Raw genomic sequence first — 15,000 nt, 5'->3', positions numbered from 1 at the left:
ACATAAGTATTATATTAGTAATAGTAAGTACAGACGTATAGTATTATATTAGTAATAGAAACAATCGTATATACATACAGTATTATATTGGTAATAGTACGTATAGATGTAAAGTACTATATTACTACAGTAAGTATAGATGTATAGTATTAAATTAGTAATAGTAAGTATAGATGTATAGTATTATATTAGTAATAGTAAGAATAGACATATAGTATTATATTAGTAAGAGCAAGAATAGACATATAGTTTTATATTAGTAATAGTAACTATAGTATAGACATATAGTATTATATTAGTAATAGTAACTATAGTATAGACATATACTATTATATTAATAATAGTAAGAACAGATGTATAATATTAAATTAGTAATAGTACGTATAGATGTATAGTGTATATTAGTAATAGTAACTATAGTATAGACGTACAGTATTATATTAGTAATAGTAACTATAGTATAGGCATATAGTATTATAATAGTAATAGCAACTATAGTATAGATATATAGTATTATATTAGTAATAGTGACATATATATACTAGTCCTCCCTGTGGCTCAGTTGGTAGAGCATGGTGTTTGCAACACCATGGTGTGCAATGCCAGGGTTGTGGGTTCGATTCCCACGGGGGGCCAGTACAAAAGAAATGCATGAAATGAAATGAAATGTATGTATTCACTACTGTAAGTCGCTCTGGATAAGAGCGTCTGCTAAATGACTAAAATGTAAATGTCAAATACAGTATAGACATATAGTATTATATTAGTAATAGTAAGTATAGACGTACAGTATTATATTAGTAATAGTAACTATAGTATAAACATATAGTATTATATTAGTAATAGTGATTTATAGTATAGACATAAAATATTATATTAGTAATAGTAAGTATAGACGTACATTATTATATTAGTAATAGTAACTATAGTATAGGCATATATTATATTAGTAATAGCAACTATAGTATAGATATATAGTATTATATTAGTAATAGTGACATATAGTATAGACATATAGTATTATATTAGTAATAGTAGGTATAGACGTATAGTATATATTAGTAATAGTAACTATAGTATAGACAAATAGTATTATATTAGTAATAGTACGTATAGACCCATAGTATTATATTAGTAATAGTAAGTATAGAGGTATAGTATTATATTAATAATAATAACTATAGTATAGACGTAAGTATTATATTAGTAATAGTAAGTATAGACGTACAGTATTATATTAGTAGTAGTAAGTATAGACGTATAGTATTATATAAATAATAATAACTATAGTATAGACATAAGTATTATATTAGTAATAGTAAGTACAGACGTATAGTATTATATTAGTAATAGAAACAATCGTATATACATACAGTATTATATTGGTAATAGTACGTATAGATGTAAAGTACTATATTACTACAGTAAGTATAGATGTATAGTATTAAATTAGTAATAGTAAGTATAGATGTATAGTATTATATTAGTAATAATAACTATAGTATAGACATACAGTATTACATTAGTAAGAGTAAGAATAGACATATAGTATTATATTAGTAAGTATAGTATAGACATACAGTATTATATTAGTAAAAGTAACTATAGTATAGACATATAGTATTATATTAGTAATAGTAAGTATAGATGTATAGCATTATATTAGTAATAATAACTATAGTATAGACATACAGTATTACATTAGTAATAGTAAGAATAGACATATACTATTATATTAGTAATAGTAACTATAGTATAGACATACAGTATTATATTAGTAATAGTAAGACTAGACATATAGTATTATATTAGTAATTGTAACTCTAGTATAGACATATAGTATTATATTAGTAATAGCAAGTATAGTATAGACATGTAGTATTATATTAGTAAAAGTAACTATAGTATAGACATATAGTATTATATTAGTAATAGTAAGTATAGACGTATAGTATTATATTAGTAAGTACAGTATATACATACAGTATTATATTAGTAAAAGTAACTATAGTATAGACATATAGTATTATATTAGTATTAGTAAGTATAGACGTATAGTATTATAGTAGTAATAGTAAGTATAGCAAAGACATAGTTGTAAGAATAGCATATACTTATAGTATTATAACAGTAATAGCAAGTATAGTATATACATATAGTAGTAATAGTAAGTATAGACGTATAGTATTATAGTAGTAATAGTAAGTATAGTAAAGACGTATAATATTATTATAATAGTAAGTATAGTCATACAGTAGTAATAGTAAATATAGTACAGATGTATAGTATTATAGTAGTAATAGTACATGTAGTATAGACGAATAGTAGTAATAGTAAGTGTAGCATAGATGTATAGTATTATAGTAGTAGTAGTAAGTGTAGTGTAGACGTAGAGTAGTAATAGTAAGTGTAGTATAGATGTATAGTATTATAGTAGGAACAGCAAGTATAGTATAGACATATAGAAGTAATTGTAAATATAGTATAGACAAATAGTATTATAGTAGTAATAGTAAGTATGGTATAGACATTTAGTATTATATTAGTAATAGTAACCATAGAATAGACATATAGTATTATAATAGTAAGTATAGACGTATAGTATTATTGTAGTAATAGTAAGTATAGACATATAGTATTATAGTAGCAATAGTAAGTATAGTATAGACATATAGTACTAAAGCAGTAATAGTAAGTATAGTATATACATATAGTTGTAAGTATAGCATTTACTTATAGTATTATAATAGTAATATCAAGTATAGTATAGACGTATAGTAGTAATAGTAAGTATAGTATAGACGTATAGTATTATAGTAGTAATAGTAAGTAAAGATGTATAGTATTATAGTAATAGTAAGTAGTAGTAGGATAGTACAGATGTATAGTATTATAGTAGTAATAGTAAGTGTAATATTGATGTATAGTATTTTATTAGTAATATAACGTATAGTATAGACATAGTAGTAATAGTAAGTGTAGTATAGATGTATAGTAGTAATAGTAAGTGTAGTTTAGACATATAGTAGTAACAGTAAGTATAGTATAGATGTATAGTATTATAGTAGTAATAGCAAGTATAGTATAGACATATAGTAGTAATAGTAAGTGTAGTATAGCTGTGTAATAGTAAGTGTAGTATAGCTGTGTAATAGTAAGTGTAGTATAGCTGTATAGTAGTAATAGTAAGTGTAGTATAGATGTATAGTAGTAATAGTAAGTGTAGTATAGATGTATAGTATTATAGTAGTAATAGCAAGTATAGTATAGACGTATAGTAGTAATAGTAAGTGTAGTATAGCTGTGTAATAGTAAGTGTAGTATAGCTGTGTAATAGTAAGTGTAGTATAGCTGTATAGTAGTAATAGTAAGTGTAGTATAGCTGTATAGTAGTAATAGTAAGTGTAGTATAGACGTATAGTAGTAATAGTAAGGGTAGTATAGATGTATAGTAGTAATAGTAAGGGTAGTATAGATGTATAGTAGTAATAGTAAGTGTAGTATAGACGTATAGTAGTAATAGTAAGGGTAGTATAGATGTATAGTAGTAATAGTAAGTGTAGTATAGACGTATAGTATTATAGTAGTAATAGTAAGTGTAGTATAGCTGTATAGTAGTAATAGTAAGTGTAGTATAGATGTATAGTAGTAATAGTAAGTGTAGTATAGACGTATAGTATTATAGTAGTAATAGTAAGTGTATAGTAGTAATAGTAAGTGTAGTATAGACGTATAGTATTATAGTAGTAATAGTAAGTAAAGATGTATAGTATTATAGTAATAGTAAGTAGTAGTAGTAGTAGGATAGTACAGATGTATAGTATTATAGTAGTAATAGTAAGTGTAGTATAGACGTATAGTAGTAATAGTAAGGGTAGTATAGCTGTATAGTATTATAGTAGTAGTAATAGTAAGGGTAGTATAGCTGTATAGTAGTAATAGTATGTGTATAGTAGTAATAGTAAGTAGTATAGCTGTATAGTAGTAATAGTAAGTGTAGTATAGACGTATAGTAGTAATAGTAAGGGTAGTATAGACGTATAGTAGTAATAGTAAGGGTAGTATAGCTGTATAGTATTATAGTAGTAGTAATAGTAAGGGTAGTATAGCTGTATAGTATTATAGTAGTAGTAATAGTAAGTAGTATAGCTGTATAGTAGTAATAGTAAGTGTAGTATAGACGTATAGTAGTAATAGTAAGGGTAGTATAGCTGTATAGTAGTAATAGTATGTGTATAGTAGTAATAGCAAGGGTAGTATAGCTGTATAGTAGTAATAGCAAGTGTAGTATAGCTGTATAGTAGTAATAGTAAGTGTAGTATAGCTGTATAGTAGTAATAGTAAGTGTAGTATAGCTGTATAGTAGTAATAGTAAGTGTAGTATAGCTGTATAGTAGTAATAGCAAGTGTAGTATAGCTGTATAGTAGTAATAGTAAGTGTAGTATAGACGTATAGTAGTAATAGTAAGTGTAGTATAGACGTATAGTAGTAATAGTAAGTGTAGTATAGCTGTGTAATAGTAAGTGTAGTATAGTAGTAATAGTAAGTGTAGTATAGCTGTATAGTAGTAATAGTAAGTGTAGTATAGCTGTATAGTAGTAATAGTAAGTGTAGTATAGACGTATAGTAGTAATAGTAAGTGTAGTATAGACGTATAGTAGTAATAGTAAGTGTAGTATAGACGTATAGTAGTAATAGTAAGTGTAGTATAGACGTATAGTAGTAATAGTAAGTGTAGTATAGCTGTATAGTAGTAATAGTAAGTATAGTATAGACGGATAGTATTATAGTAGTAGTAAGTGTATAGTAGTAATAGTAAGGGTAGTATAGCTGTATAGTAGTAATAGTAAGTGTAGTATAGACGTATAGTAGTAATAGTAAGGGTAGTATAGATGTATAGTAGTAATAGTAAGTGTAGTATAGACGTATAGTATTATAGTAGTAATAGTAAGTGTAGTATAGCTGTATAGTAGTAATAGTAAGTGTAGTATAGATGTATAGTAGTAATATTAAGTGTAGTATAGACGTATAGTATTATAGTAGTAATAGTAAGTAAAGATGTATAGTATTATAGTAATAGTAAGTAGTAGTAGTAGTAGTAGGATAGTACAGATGTATAGTATTATAGTAGTAATAGTAAGTGTAATATTGATGTATAGTATTTTACTAGTAATAGTAAGTGTAGTATAGACGTATAGTAGTAATAGTAAGGGTAGTATAGCTGTATAGTATTATAGTAGTAGTAATAGTAAGGGTAGTATAGCTGTATAGTAGTAATAGTAAGGGTAGTATAGACGTATAGTATTATAGTAGTAGTAATAGTAAGGGTAGTATAGCTGTATAGTATTATAGTAGTAGTAATAGTAAGGGTAGTATAGCTGTATAGTATTATAGTAGTAGTAATAGTAAGGGTAGTATAGCTGTATAGTAGTAATAGTAAGGGTAGTATAGCTGTATAGTATTATAGTAGTAGTAATAGTAAGGGTAGTATAGCTGTATAGTAGTAATAGTATGTGTATAGTAGTAATAGTAAGGGTAGTATAGACCAGTGTTTCCCAAACTCGGTGCTCTGGACCCCAAGTGGTGTACGTTTTGTTTTTTCCCCGAGCATTACACATCTGATTCAAAGCTTGATGATTAGTTGCTTATTTGAATCGGCTGTGTAGTGCTCGAGCAAAAAAACAAAAAATGTGAACACAGGACCGAGTTTGGGGAAACGCCTGGTATAGATGTATAGTATTATATTAGTACTCACCCCCCACAAGTTAATCTTCTGCTCAAACTCCTTCTCTCCATCAAAGATAATGTGGATGTTGAGCTGTGGAGGAAAATGGGCAAAATCAGGTACTACTACAGTGAGAATACTGTGTGTGTGTCTCAGCGTGTCACTGTTCCCGAAGTTAGGCAACATTACCTCCACCACACTGATTCTCAACACGGGGAGTGGAGTCCCACAGGGGTGCGTACTCAGTCCGTTCCTGTATTTCCTGTATACCCACGACTGACTGGCCTCACACAGTTCCAACACCATCATCATGTTCACTGACGACACAACCAGTAGGAGGCCTGATCACCAACCACGACTAGACGGCCTACAGAGAGGAGGTGAGGGCACTCTGACGGCGTAGTGCCAGGTAAACAACCTCTACCTCAACGTTAGCAAAACAAAAGGAGCTGATTTTGGTATTCGTGAGGAACCAGGCTGTTCACGTCCCCGTCCCCCCCTATCCTCATCAACGGGGCCGCCGTGGAGATGGTCAATAACTTCAAATTCCTTGGCGTAAACATCTCAGAGGAGCTGAAATGGTCTAACCACACGGACACCGTAGTGAAGAAGGCACGACAGCGACTCTTCAACCTCAGGATGCTGAAGAAATTCGGCCTGTCCCCGAGGGCCGTTACAGTGTTCTACGGGAGCACCGCCGAGAGCATACTGTCGGGCTGCATTACAGTGTTCTACGGGAGCACCGCCGAGAGCATACTGTCGGGCTGCATTACAGTGTTCTACGGGAGCACCGCCGAGAGCATACTGTCGGGCTGCATTACAGTGTTCTACAGGAGCACCATTGAGAGCATACTGTCAGGCTGCATCACAGTGTTCCACGGGAGCACCACCGAGAGCATACTGTCGGGCTGCATTACAGTATTCTACGGGAGCACCACCGAGAGCATACTGTCAGGCAGCATCAGTGTTCTACAGGAGCAACATCGAGAGCATACTGTCAGGCTGCATCACAGTATTCTACGGGAGCACCATCGAGAGCATACTGTCAGGCTGCATCACAGTACTCCACAATCATCAGACCTCAAACAAATTGAGATGGTTTGGACCTCAGTGTGAAGGAAAAGCAGCCAACAAGTGCTCAGCATATGTGGGAACTCCTTCAAGACTGTTGGAAAAGCATTCCTCATGAAGCTGGTTGAGAGAATGCCAAGAGTGTGCAAAGCTGTCATCAAGGCAAAGATTGGCTATTTGGAGAATCTCAAATATAAAATATATTTTGATTTGTTTAACACTTTTTTGGTCACTACTTGATTCCATAATGTGTTATTTCATAGTTGCGATGTCTTCACTATTATTCTACAATGTCGAAAAGAGTCAAAATTAAGAAAAACTATGAATGAGTAGGTATTCTAAAACGTTTGCCCGTTAGTATAGCCCTCAATGTGTGTGTGTGTGTGTGTGTGTGTATATGTGGATTCGGGGGGGGGGGGGGGGGGTGTAGGATTAAGGTTTAGAATTACAGGTTAGGAGTTAGGGTTTGTTTTTAAAAGGTTAGTTATAGAAGACAGTGTGTCTCACCGTGCAGCTGTTTCCCTCTACATAACTGACGTCTGGCAGAGAGTTCTTAGCGTAGACGGAGATGATCACCTGACTTCCTGTCTGATGCCAGTCAAACCTGCACGGGACCACTGTCTTACCCTAAGCACACACACAAACACACACAGGGTCAGCGTCACACACACATACACAGACAGACAGACCAATGTAGAAGACAGACAGACAGACAGACAGACAGACAGACAGACAGACAGACAGACAGACAGACAGACAGACAGACAGACAGACAGACAGACAGACACAGAATCACACACACAGGGTCAGCCTCACACACACACACACACACAACAATGTACACACACACACACACACACACATAGACAGACAGGGTCTTACACACAGGGTCAGCCTCACACACACACACACACACACACACACACACACACACACACACTAGAAGTTACTTGTAGGTTGTAACAGCATGGTTGGTCCCTTATCCAACACCCTGTATTCCATGTCCGGTGTGTTTGTGAAACCAGATGGTGGAGAGAAGACACGCAAGGCTGTGTCCCAATAATCTACTTGTTCACTTCCCTTCATGGATTTGAAAGGACATGGCTGGAATGTGAAAAGTGCTTCTAGCCAATGCCTTCATCGGTCCAATGGTTTTAAATGTGGTGGTGAACGAGGCACAGAAAGGAGAGATTGTTGGAACTCGACCTCTAGCATGCTCTCTGAATAGACCCCCAGACCCCCCGACTCACAGACCCCCCGACTCACAGACCCCCCAGACCCCCCGACTCACAGACCCCCCCAGACCCCCCGACTCACAGACCCCCCCGACTCACAGACCCCCCAGACCCCCCGACTCACAGACCCCCCCAGACTCACAGACCCCCCGACTCACAGACCCCCCCAGACCCCCCGACTCACAGACCCCCCCAGACCCCCCGACTCACAGACCCCCCGACTCAGACCGCCCACACCCCCCGACTCACAGACCCCCCCAGACTCACAGACTCCCCGACTCACAGACCCCCCAGACCCCCCGACTCACAGACCCCCCCCAGACCCCCGAATCACAGACCCCCCAGACCCCCCGACACACAGACCCCCCCAGACCCCCCCGACTCACAGACCTCCCCAGACTCAGACACCCCAGACCCCCCCGACTCACAGACCCCCCGACACACAGACCCCCCAGACCCCCCGACTCACAGACCCCCCCCCCAGACCCCCCCAGACCCCCCGACTCACAGACCCCCCGACTCACAGACCCACACAGACCCCCCGACACACAGACCCCCCCAGACCCCCCCGACTCACAGACCTCCCCAGACTCACAGACACCCCAGACCCCCCCGACTCACAGACCCCCCGACACACAGACCCCCCAGACCCCCCGACTCACAGACCCCCCCCAGACCCCCCGACACACAGACCCCCCAGACCCCCCGACTCACCGAGTCTTTCTTCCTCCAGAGGTGGTTGCCGCGGCTACAGCCCTCCTGTGAGAGGAACGTGTTGAAGTCTGACGTTTTCTTCTTGCAACAGCTCCAGTACTTCATACTGGGAACACACACACACACACACACACACGGACACACGGACACACGGACACACGGACACACGGACACACACACGGATTCAAGCACAACACACACACACATACACAGGATTAACTAACTACAAATCTGAAGGGAAAAAGCAGTCAGGAATATGTTATTGGCATCTTTGTAATTTTAAGGGATTTGCGGTGTCATTAGCTAGCCATTAGCTAGCAAGCACATCTAGCCATTAGCTAGCAAGCACATCTAGCCATTAGCTAGCAAGCACATCTAGCCATTAGCTAGCAAGCACATCTAGCCATTAGCTAGCAAGCACAACTAGCCATTAGCTAGCAAGCACAACTAGCCATTAGCTAGCAAGCACAACTAGCCATTAGCTAGCAAGCACATCTAGCCATTAGCTAGCAAGCACATCTAGCCATTAGCTAGCAAGCACAACTAGCCATTAGCTAGCAAGCACATCTAGCCATAAGCTAGAAAGCACATTTTGCCATTAGTTAGAAAGCACATTTAGTCATTAGCTAGCAAGCACATTTAGTCATTAGCTAGCAAGCACAGCTAGCCATTAGTTAGCAAGCACAACTAGCCATTAGCTAGCAAGCACAACTAGCCATTAGCTAGCAAGCACATGTAGCCATAAGCTAGCAAGCACATCTAGCCATTAGCGAGCAAGCAAAACTAGTCATTAGCTAGAAAGCACATTTAGCCATTAGCTAGCAAGCAAAACTAGTCATTAGCTACCAAGCAGAGCTAGTCATTAGCTACCAAGCAGAGCTAGTCATTAGCTACCAAGCACAACTAGCCATTAGCTAGCAAGCACAGCTGTAGACAGAAGATGATGTAGTCTTTGTGGTTGTGCGTGTCAGCTGTAGACGTACCCTTCATGGAAGATGGGTACTCCAGCGTGGAAGAGACACAGTTGGTCATTGCTGGCAGGGCCCTCAAAGCTTCGGGCACAGCCTCCATTCTTACACAGGGTCCCTACCTTCACCACATCATCATCCTCATCTGGAGAACAGACAAAGGGAAGACTAGTTACTGTCCTGTCCTGATGTAATGAAGACTAGTTACTGTTATGTCCTGATGTAATGAAGACTAGTTACTGTCCTGTCCTGATGTAATGAAGACTAGTTACTGTTATGTCCTGATGTAATGAAGACTAGTTACTGTCCTGATGTAATGAAGACTAGTTACTGTTATGTCCTGATGTAATGAAGACTAGTTACTGTTATGTCCTGATGTAATGAAGACTAGTTACTGTTATGTCCTGATGTAATGAAGACTAGTTACTGTTATGTCCTGATGTAATGAAGACTAGTTAATGTCCTGTCCTGATGTAATGAAGACTAGTTAATGTCCTGATGTAATGAAGACTAGTTAGTGTTAAGTACTGATGTAATGAAGACTAGTTACTGTCCTGATGTAATGAAGACTAGTTACTGTTATGTCCAGATGTAATGAAGACTAGTTACTGTCCAGATGTAATGAAGACTAGTTACTGTTATGTCCTGATGTAATGAAGACTAGTTACTGTCCTGATGTAATGAAGACTAGTTACTGTCCTGATGTAATGAAGACTAGTTACTGTTATGTCCTGATGTAATGAAGACTAGTTACTGTCCTGATGTAATGAAGACTAGTTACTGTCCTGATGTAATGAAGACTAGTTACTGTCCTGATGGAGTGAAGACTAGTTACTGTTATGTACTGATGTAATGAAGACTAGTTACTGTCCTGATGTAATGAAGACTAGTTACTCTACTGATGTAATGAAGACTAGTTAATGTTATGTCCTGATGTAATGAAAACGAGTTACTGTCCTGATGTAATGAAGACTAGTTACTGTCCTGATGTAATGAAAACTAGTTATTGTCCTGATATAATGAAAACTAGTTACTGTCCTGATGTAATGAAGACTAGTTACTGTTATGTCCTGATGTAATGAAGACTAGTTACTGTCCTGATGTAATGAAGACTAGTTAGTGTTAAGTACTGATGTAATGAAGACTAGTTACTGTTATGTCCTGATGTAATGAAGACTAGTTACTGTCCTGATGTAATGAAGACTAGTTACTGTTATGTCCTGATGTAATGAAGACTAGTTACTGTTATGTCCTGATGTAATGAAGACTAGTTACTGTTATGTCCTGATGTAATGAAGACTAGTTACTGTCCTGATGTAATGAAGACTAGTTACTGTCCTGTCCTGATGTAATGAAGACTAGTTACTGTCCTGTCCTGATGTAATGAAGACTAGTTACTGTCCTGTCCTGATGTAATGAAGACTAGCTACTGTCCTGTCCTGATGTAATGAAGACTAGTTACTGTCCTGTCCTGATGTAATGAAGACTAGTTACTGTCCTGTCCTGATGTAATGAAGACTAGTTACTGTCCTGTCCTGATGTAATGAAGACTAGTTACTGTCCTGATGTAATGAAGACTAGTTACTGTCCTGATGTAATGAAGACTAGTTACTGTTATGTCCTGATGTAATGAAGACTAGTTACTGTTATGTCCTGATGTAATGAAGACTAGTTACTGTTATGTCCTGATGTAATGAAGACTAGTTACTGTTATGTCCTGATGTAATGAAGACTAGTTACTGTTATGTCCTGATGTAATGAAGACTAGTTACTGTTATGTCCTGCTGTAATGAAGACTAGTTAATGTTATGTCCTGATGTAATGAAGACTAGTTACTGTCCTGATGTAATGAAGACTAGTTAATGTTACTGTCCTGATGTAATGAAAACGAGTTAATGTTATGTCTTGATGTAATGAAGACTAGTTACTGTTATGTCTTGATGTAATGAAGACTAGTTACTGTTATGTCCTGATGTAATGAAGACTAGTTACTGTTATGTCCTGATGTAATGAAGACTAGTTAATGTTATGTCCTGATGTAATGAAGACTAGTTAATGTTATGTCCTGATGTAATGAAGACTAGTTAATGTTACTGTCCTGATGTAATGAAAACGAGTTACTGTCCTGATGTAATGAAGACTAGTTACTGTTATGTCTTGATGTAATGAAGACTAGTTACTGTTATGTCCTGATGTAATGAAGACTAGTTACTGTTATGTCCTGATGTAATGAAGACTAGTTAATGTTATGTCCTGATGTAATGAAGACTAGTTAATGTTATGTCCTGATGTAATGAAGACTAGTTGCTGTCCTGTCCTGATGTAATGAAGACTAGTTAATGTTATGTCCTGATGTAATGAAGACTAGTTACTGTCCTGATGTAATGAAGACTAGTTACTGTCCTGATGTAATGAAGACTAGTTACTGTCCTGATGTAATGAAGACTAGTTACTGTCCTGTCCTGATGTAATGAAGACTAGTTACTGTCCTGTCCTGATGTAATGAAGACTAGTTACTGTCCTGTCCTGATGTAATGAAGACTAGTTACTGTCCTGATGTAATGAAGACTAGTTACTGTCCTGATGTAATGAAGACTAGTTACTGTCCTGATCTAATGAAGACTAGTTACTGTCCTGATGTAATGAAGACTAGTTACTGTCCTGATGTAATGAAGACTAGTTCTTAGTGCCGCTTTTGATACCATCGATCACCACATTCTTTTGGAGAGATTGGAAACCCAAATTGGTCTACATGGACAAGTTCTGGCCTGGTTTAGATCTTATCTGTCGGAAAGATATCAGTTTGTCTCTGTGAATGGTTTGTCCTCTGACAAATCAATTGTAAATTTCGGTGTTCCTCAAGGTTCCGTTTTAGGACCACTATTGTTTTCACTATATATTTTACCTCTTGGGGATGTCATTCGAAAACATAATGTTAAATTTCACTGCTATGCAGACGACACACAGCTGTACATTTCAATGAAACATGGTGAAGCCCCAAAATTGCCCTCGCTAGAAGCCTGTGTTTCAGACATAAAGAAGTGGATGGCTGCAAACTTTCTACTTTTAAACTCGGACAAAACAGAGATGCTTGTTCTAGGTCCCAAGAAACAAAGAGATCTTCTGTTGAATCTGACAATTAATCTGGATGGTTGTACAGTCGTCTCAAATAAAACTGTGAAGGACCTCGGCGTTACTCTGGACCCTGATCTCTCTTTTGAAGAACATATCAAGACTGTTTCAAGGACAGCTTTTTTCCATCTACGTAACATTGCAAAAATCAGAAATTTTCTGTCCAAAAATGACGCAGAAAAATTAATCCATGCTTTTGTTACTTCTAGGCTGGACTACTGCAATGCTCTACTTTCCGGCTACCCGGATAAAGCACTAAATAAACTTCAGTTAGTGCTAAATACGGCTGCTAGAATCCTGACTAGAACCAAAAAATTTGATCATATTACTCCAGTGTTAGCCTCCCTACACTGGCTTCCTGTTAAGGCAAGGGCTGATTTCAAGGTTTTACTGCTAACCTACAAAGCATTACATGGGCTTGCTCCTACCTATCTTTCCGATTTGGTCCTGCCGTACATACCTACACGTACGCTACGGTCACAAGACGCAGGCCTCCTAATTGTCCCTAGAATTTCTAAGCAAACGGCTGGAGGTAGGGCTTTCTCCTATAGAGCTCCATTTTTATGGAATGGTCTGCCTACCAATGTGAGAGACGCAGACTCAGTCTCAACCTTTAAGTCTTTACTGAAGACTTATCTCTTCAGTAGGTCCTATGATTAAGTATAGTCTGGCCCAGGAGTGTGAAGGTGAACGGAAAGGCTGGAGCAACGAACCGCCCTTGCTGTCTCTGCCTTGCCGGTTCCCCTCTTTCCACTGGGATTCTCTGCCTCTAACCCTTTTACAGAGGCTGAGTCACTGGCCTACTGGTGTTCTTCCATGCCGTCCATGGGAGGGGTGCGTCACTTGAGTGGGTTGAGTCACTGACGTGGTCTTCCTGTCTGGGTTGGCGCCCCCCCCCCCCCCCCCCCCCCTTGGGTTGTGCCATGGCGGAGATCGTTGTGGGCTATACTCGGCCTTGTCTTAGGACGGTAAGTTGGTGGTTGGAGACATCCCTCTAGTGGTGTGGGGGCTGTGCTTTGGCAAAGTGGGTGGGGTTATATCCTGCCTGTTTGGCCCTGTCCGGGGGTATCATCGGATGGGGCCACAGTGTCTTCTGATCCCTCCTGTCTCAGCCTCCAGTATTTATGCTGCAGTAGTTTATGTGTCGGGGGGCTAGGGTCAGTCTGTTACATCTGGAGTATTTCTCTTGTCTTATCCGGTGTCCTGTGTGTATTTAAATATGCTCTCTCTAATTCTCTCTTTCTCTCTTTCTGTCTTTCTCTCGGAGGACCTGAGCCCTAGGACCATGCCTCAGGACTACCTGGTATGATGACTCCTTGCTGTCCCCAGTCCACCTGGCCGTGCTGCTGCTCCAGTTTCAACTGTTCTGCCTGCGGCTATGGAACCCTGACCTGTTCACCGGACGTGCTTGTTGCACCCTGTCCTGATGTAATGAAGACTAGTTACTGTCCTGATGTAATGAAGACTAGTTACTGTCCTGATGTAATGAAGACTAGTTACTGTCCTGATGTAATGAAGACTAGTTACTGTCCTGATGTAATGAAGACTCGTTACTGTACTGATGTAATGAAGACTAGTTACTGTCCTGATGTAATGAAGACTAGTTACTGTCCTGATGTAATGAAGACTAGTTACTGTATTGATGTAATGAAGACTAGTTACTGTATTGATGTAATGAAGACTAGTTACTGTTATGTCCTGGTGTAATAAAGACTAGTTACTGTTATTTCCTGACGTAATGAAGACTCGTTACTGTTATGTCCTGATGTAATGAAGACTAGTTAATGACTAGTTAATATCTCTGAGGCGAGGAGAAGATGAGAGGAAAAGGGAGGAGAAGGAGAGCATGATGAAATGAGAAAAGAGGAGGGGTAGTGGTCCCTACGTTTCTTCTCAGTAAGATTGTCCTCAGACAGCTTCAGTTTCTCCAGAGCCTGTCTCAGAGAGGGAGAGATCTTCTGCTGCAGTCTGACCACTGGCTCATCTGGACTGGAAACAACAACCAACAGCATAAACATCAACAAACAATAACAACAACAATAAAAAACGAAGAGAAGCAACGTCACTACACAAGGAACGTCCCGATGTCACGCGAAAGAAAATACCAGGAGGGCTTTGAAGAGCCTAACCTCTAACCTCTAACCCCTTGACCTA

The 15,000-nt window shown here is 38.0% G+C and overlaps 1 protein-coding gene across 2 annotated transcripts in view; it reads right to left on the bottom strand.

Moving 5' to 3' along the window:
• Window positions 1-15,000, bottom strand: part of chordc1b (cysteine and histidine-rich domain (CHORD) containing 1b) — a 37,681-nt gene that overhangs the window by 8,451 nt on the left and 14,230 nt on the right. Inside the window, exons 5-9 of one of the 2 annotated variants that reach the window (XM_082958340.1) lie at window positions 14,732-14,835; window positions 9,730-9,859; window positions 8,747-8,852; window positions 7,305-7,424; window positions 5,757-5,819 (exon numbers count right to left, since the gene is read on the bottom strand). In XM_082958340.1, coding sequence (XP_082814466.1) covers window positions 5,757-5,819; window positions 7,305-7,424; window positions 8,747-8,852; window positions 9,730-9,859; window positions 14,732-14,835 — 523 coding nt within the window. The remainder of the gene's footprint in view (window positions 1-5,756; window positions 5,820-7,304; window positions 7,425-8,746; window positions 8,853-9,729; window positions 9,860-14,731; window positions 14,836-15,000) is intronic. The other variant, XM_082958341.1, reaches the window with a different exon arrangement.

The sequence above is a fragment of the Salmo salar genome, chromosome 11 (genome assembly GCF_965601325.2).
Source record: "Salmo salar chromosome 11, fSalSal1, whole genome shotgun sequence".
Lineage (NCBI taxonomy): Eukaryota > Metazoa > Chordata > Actinopteri > Salmoniformes > Salmonidae > Salmo > Salmo salar.
This window is presented reverse-complemented; position numbering and strand designations above follow the sequence as displayed.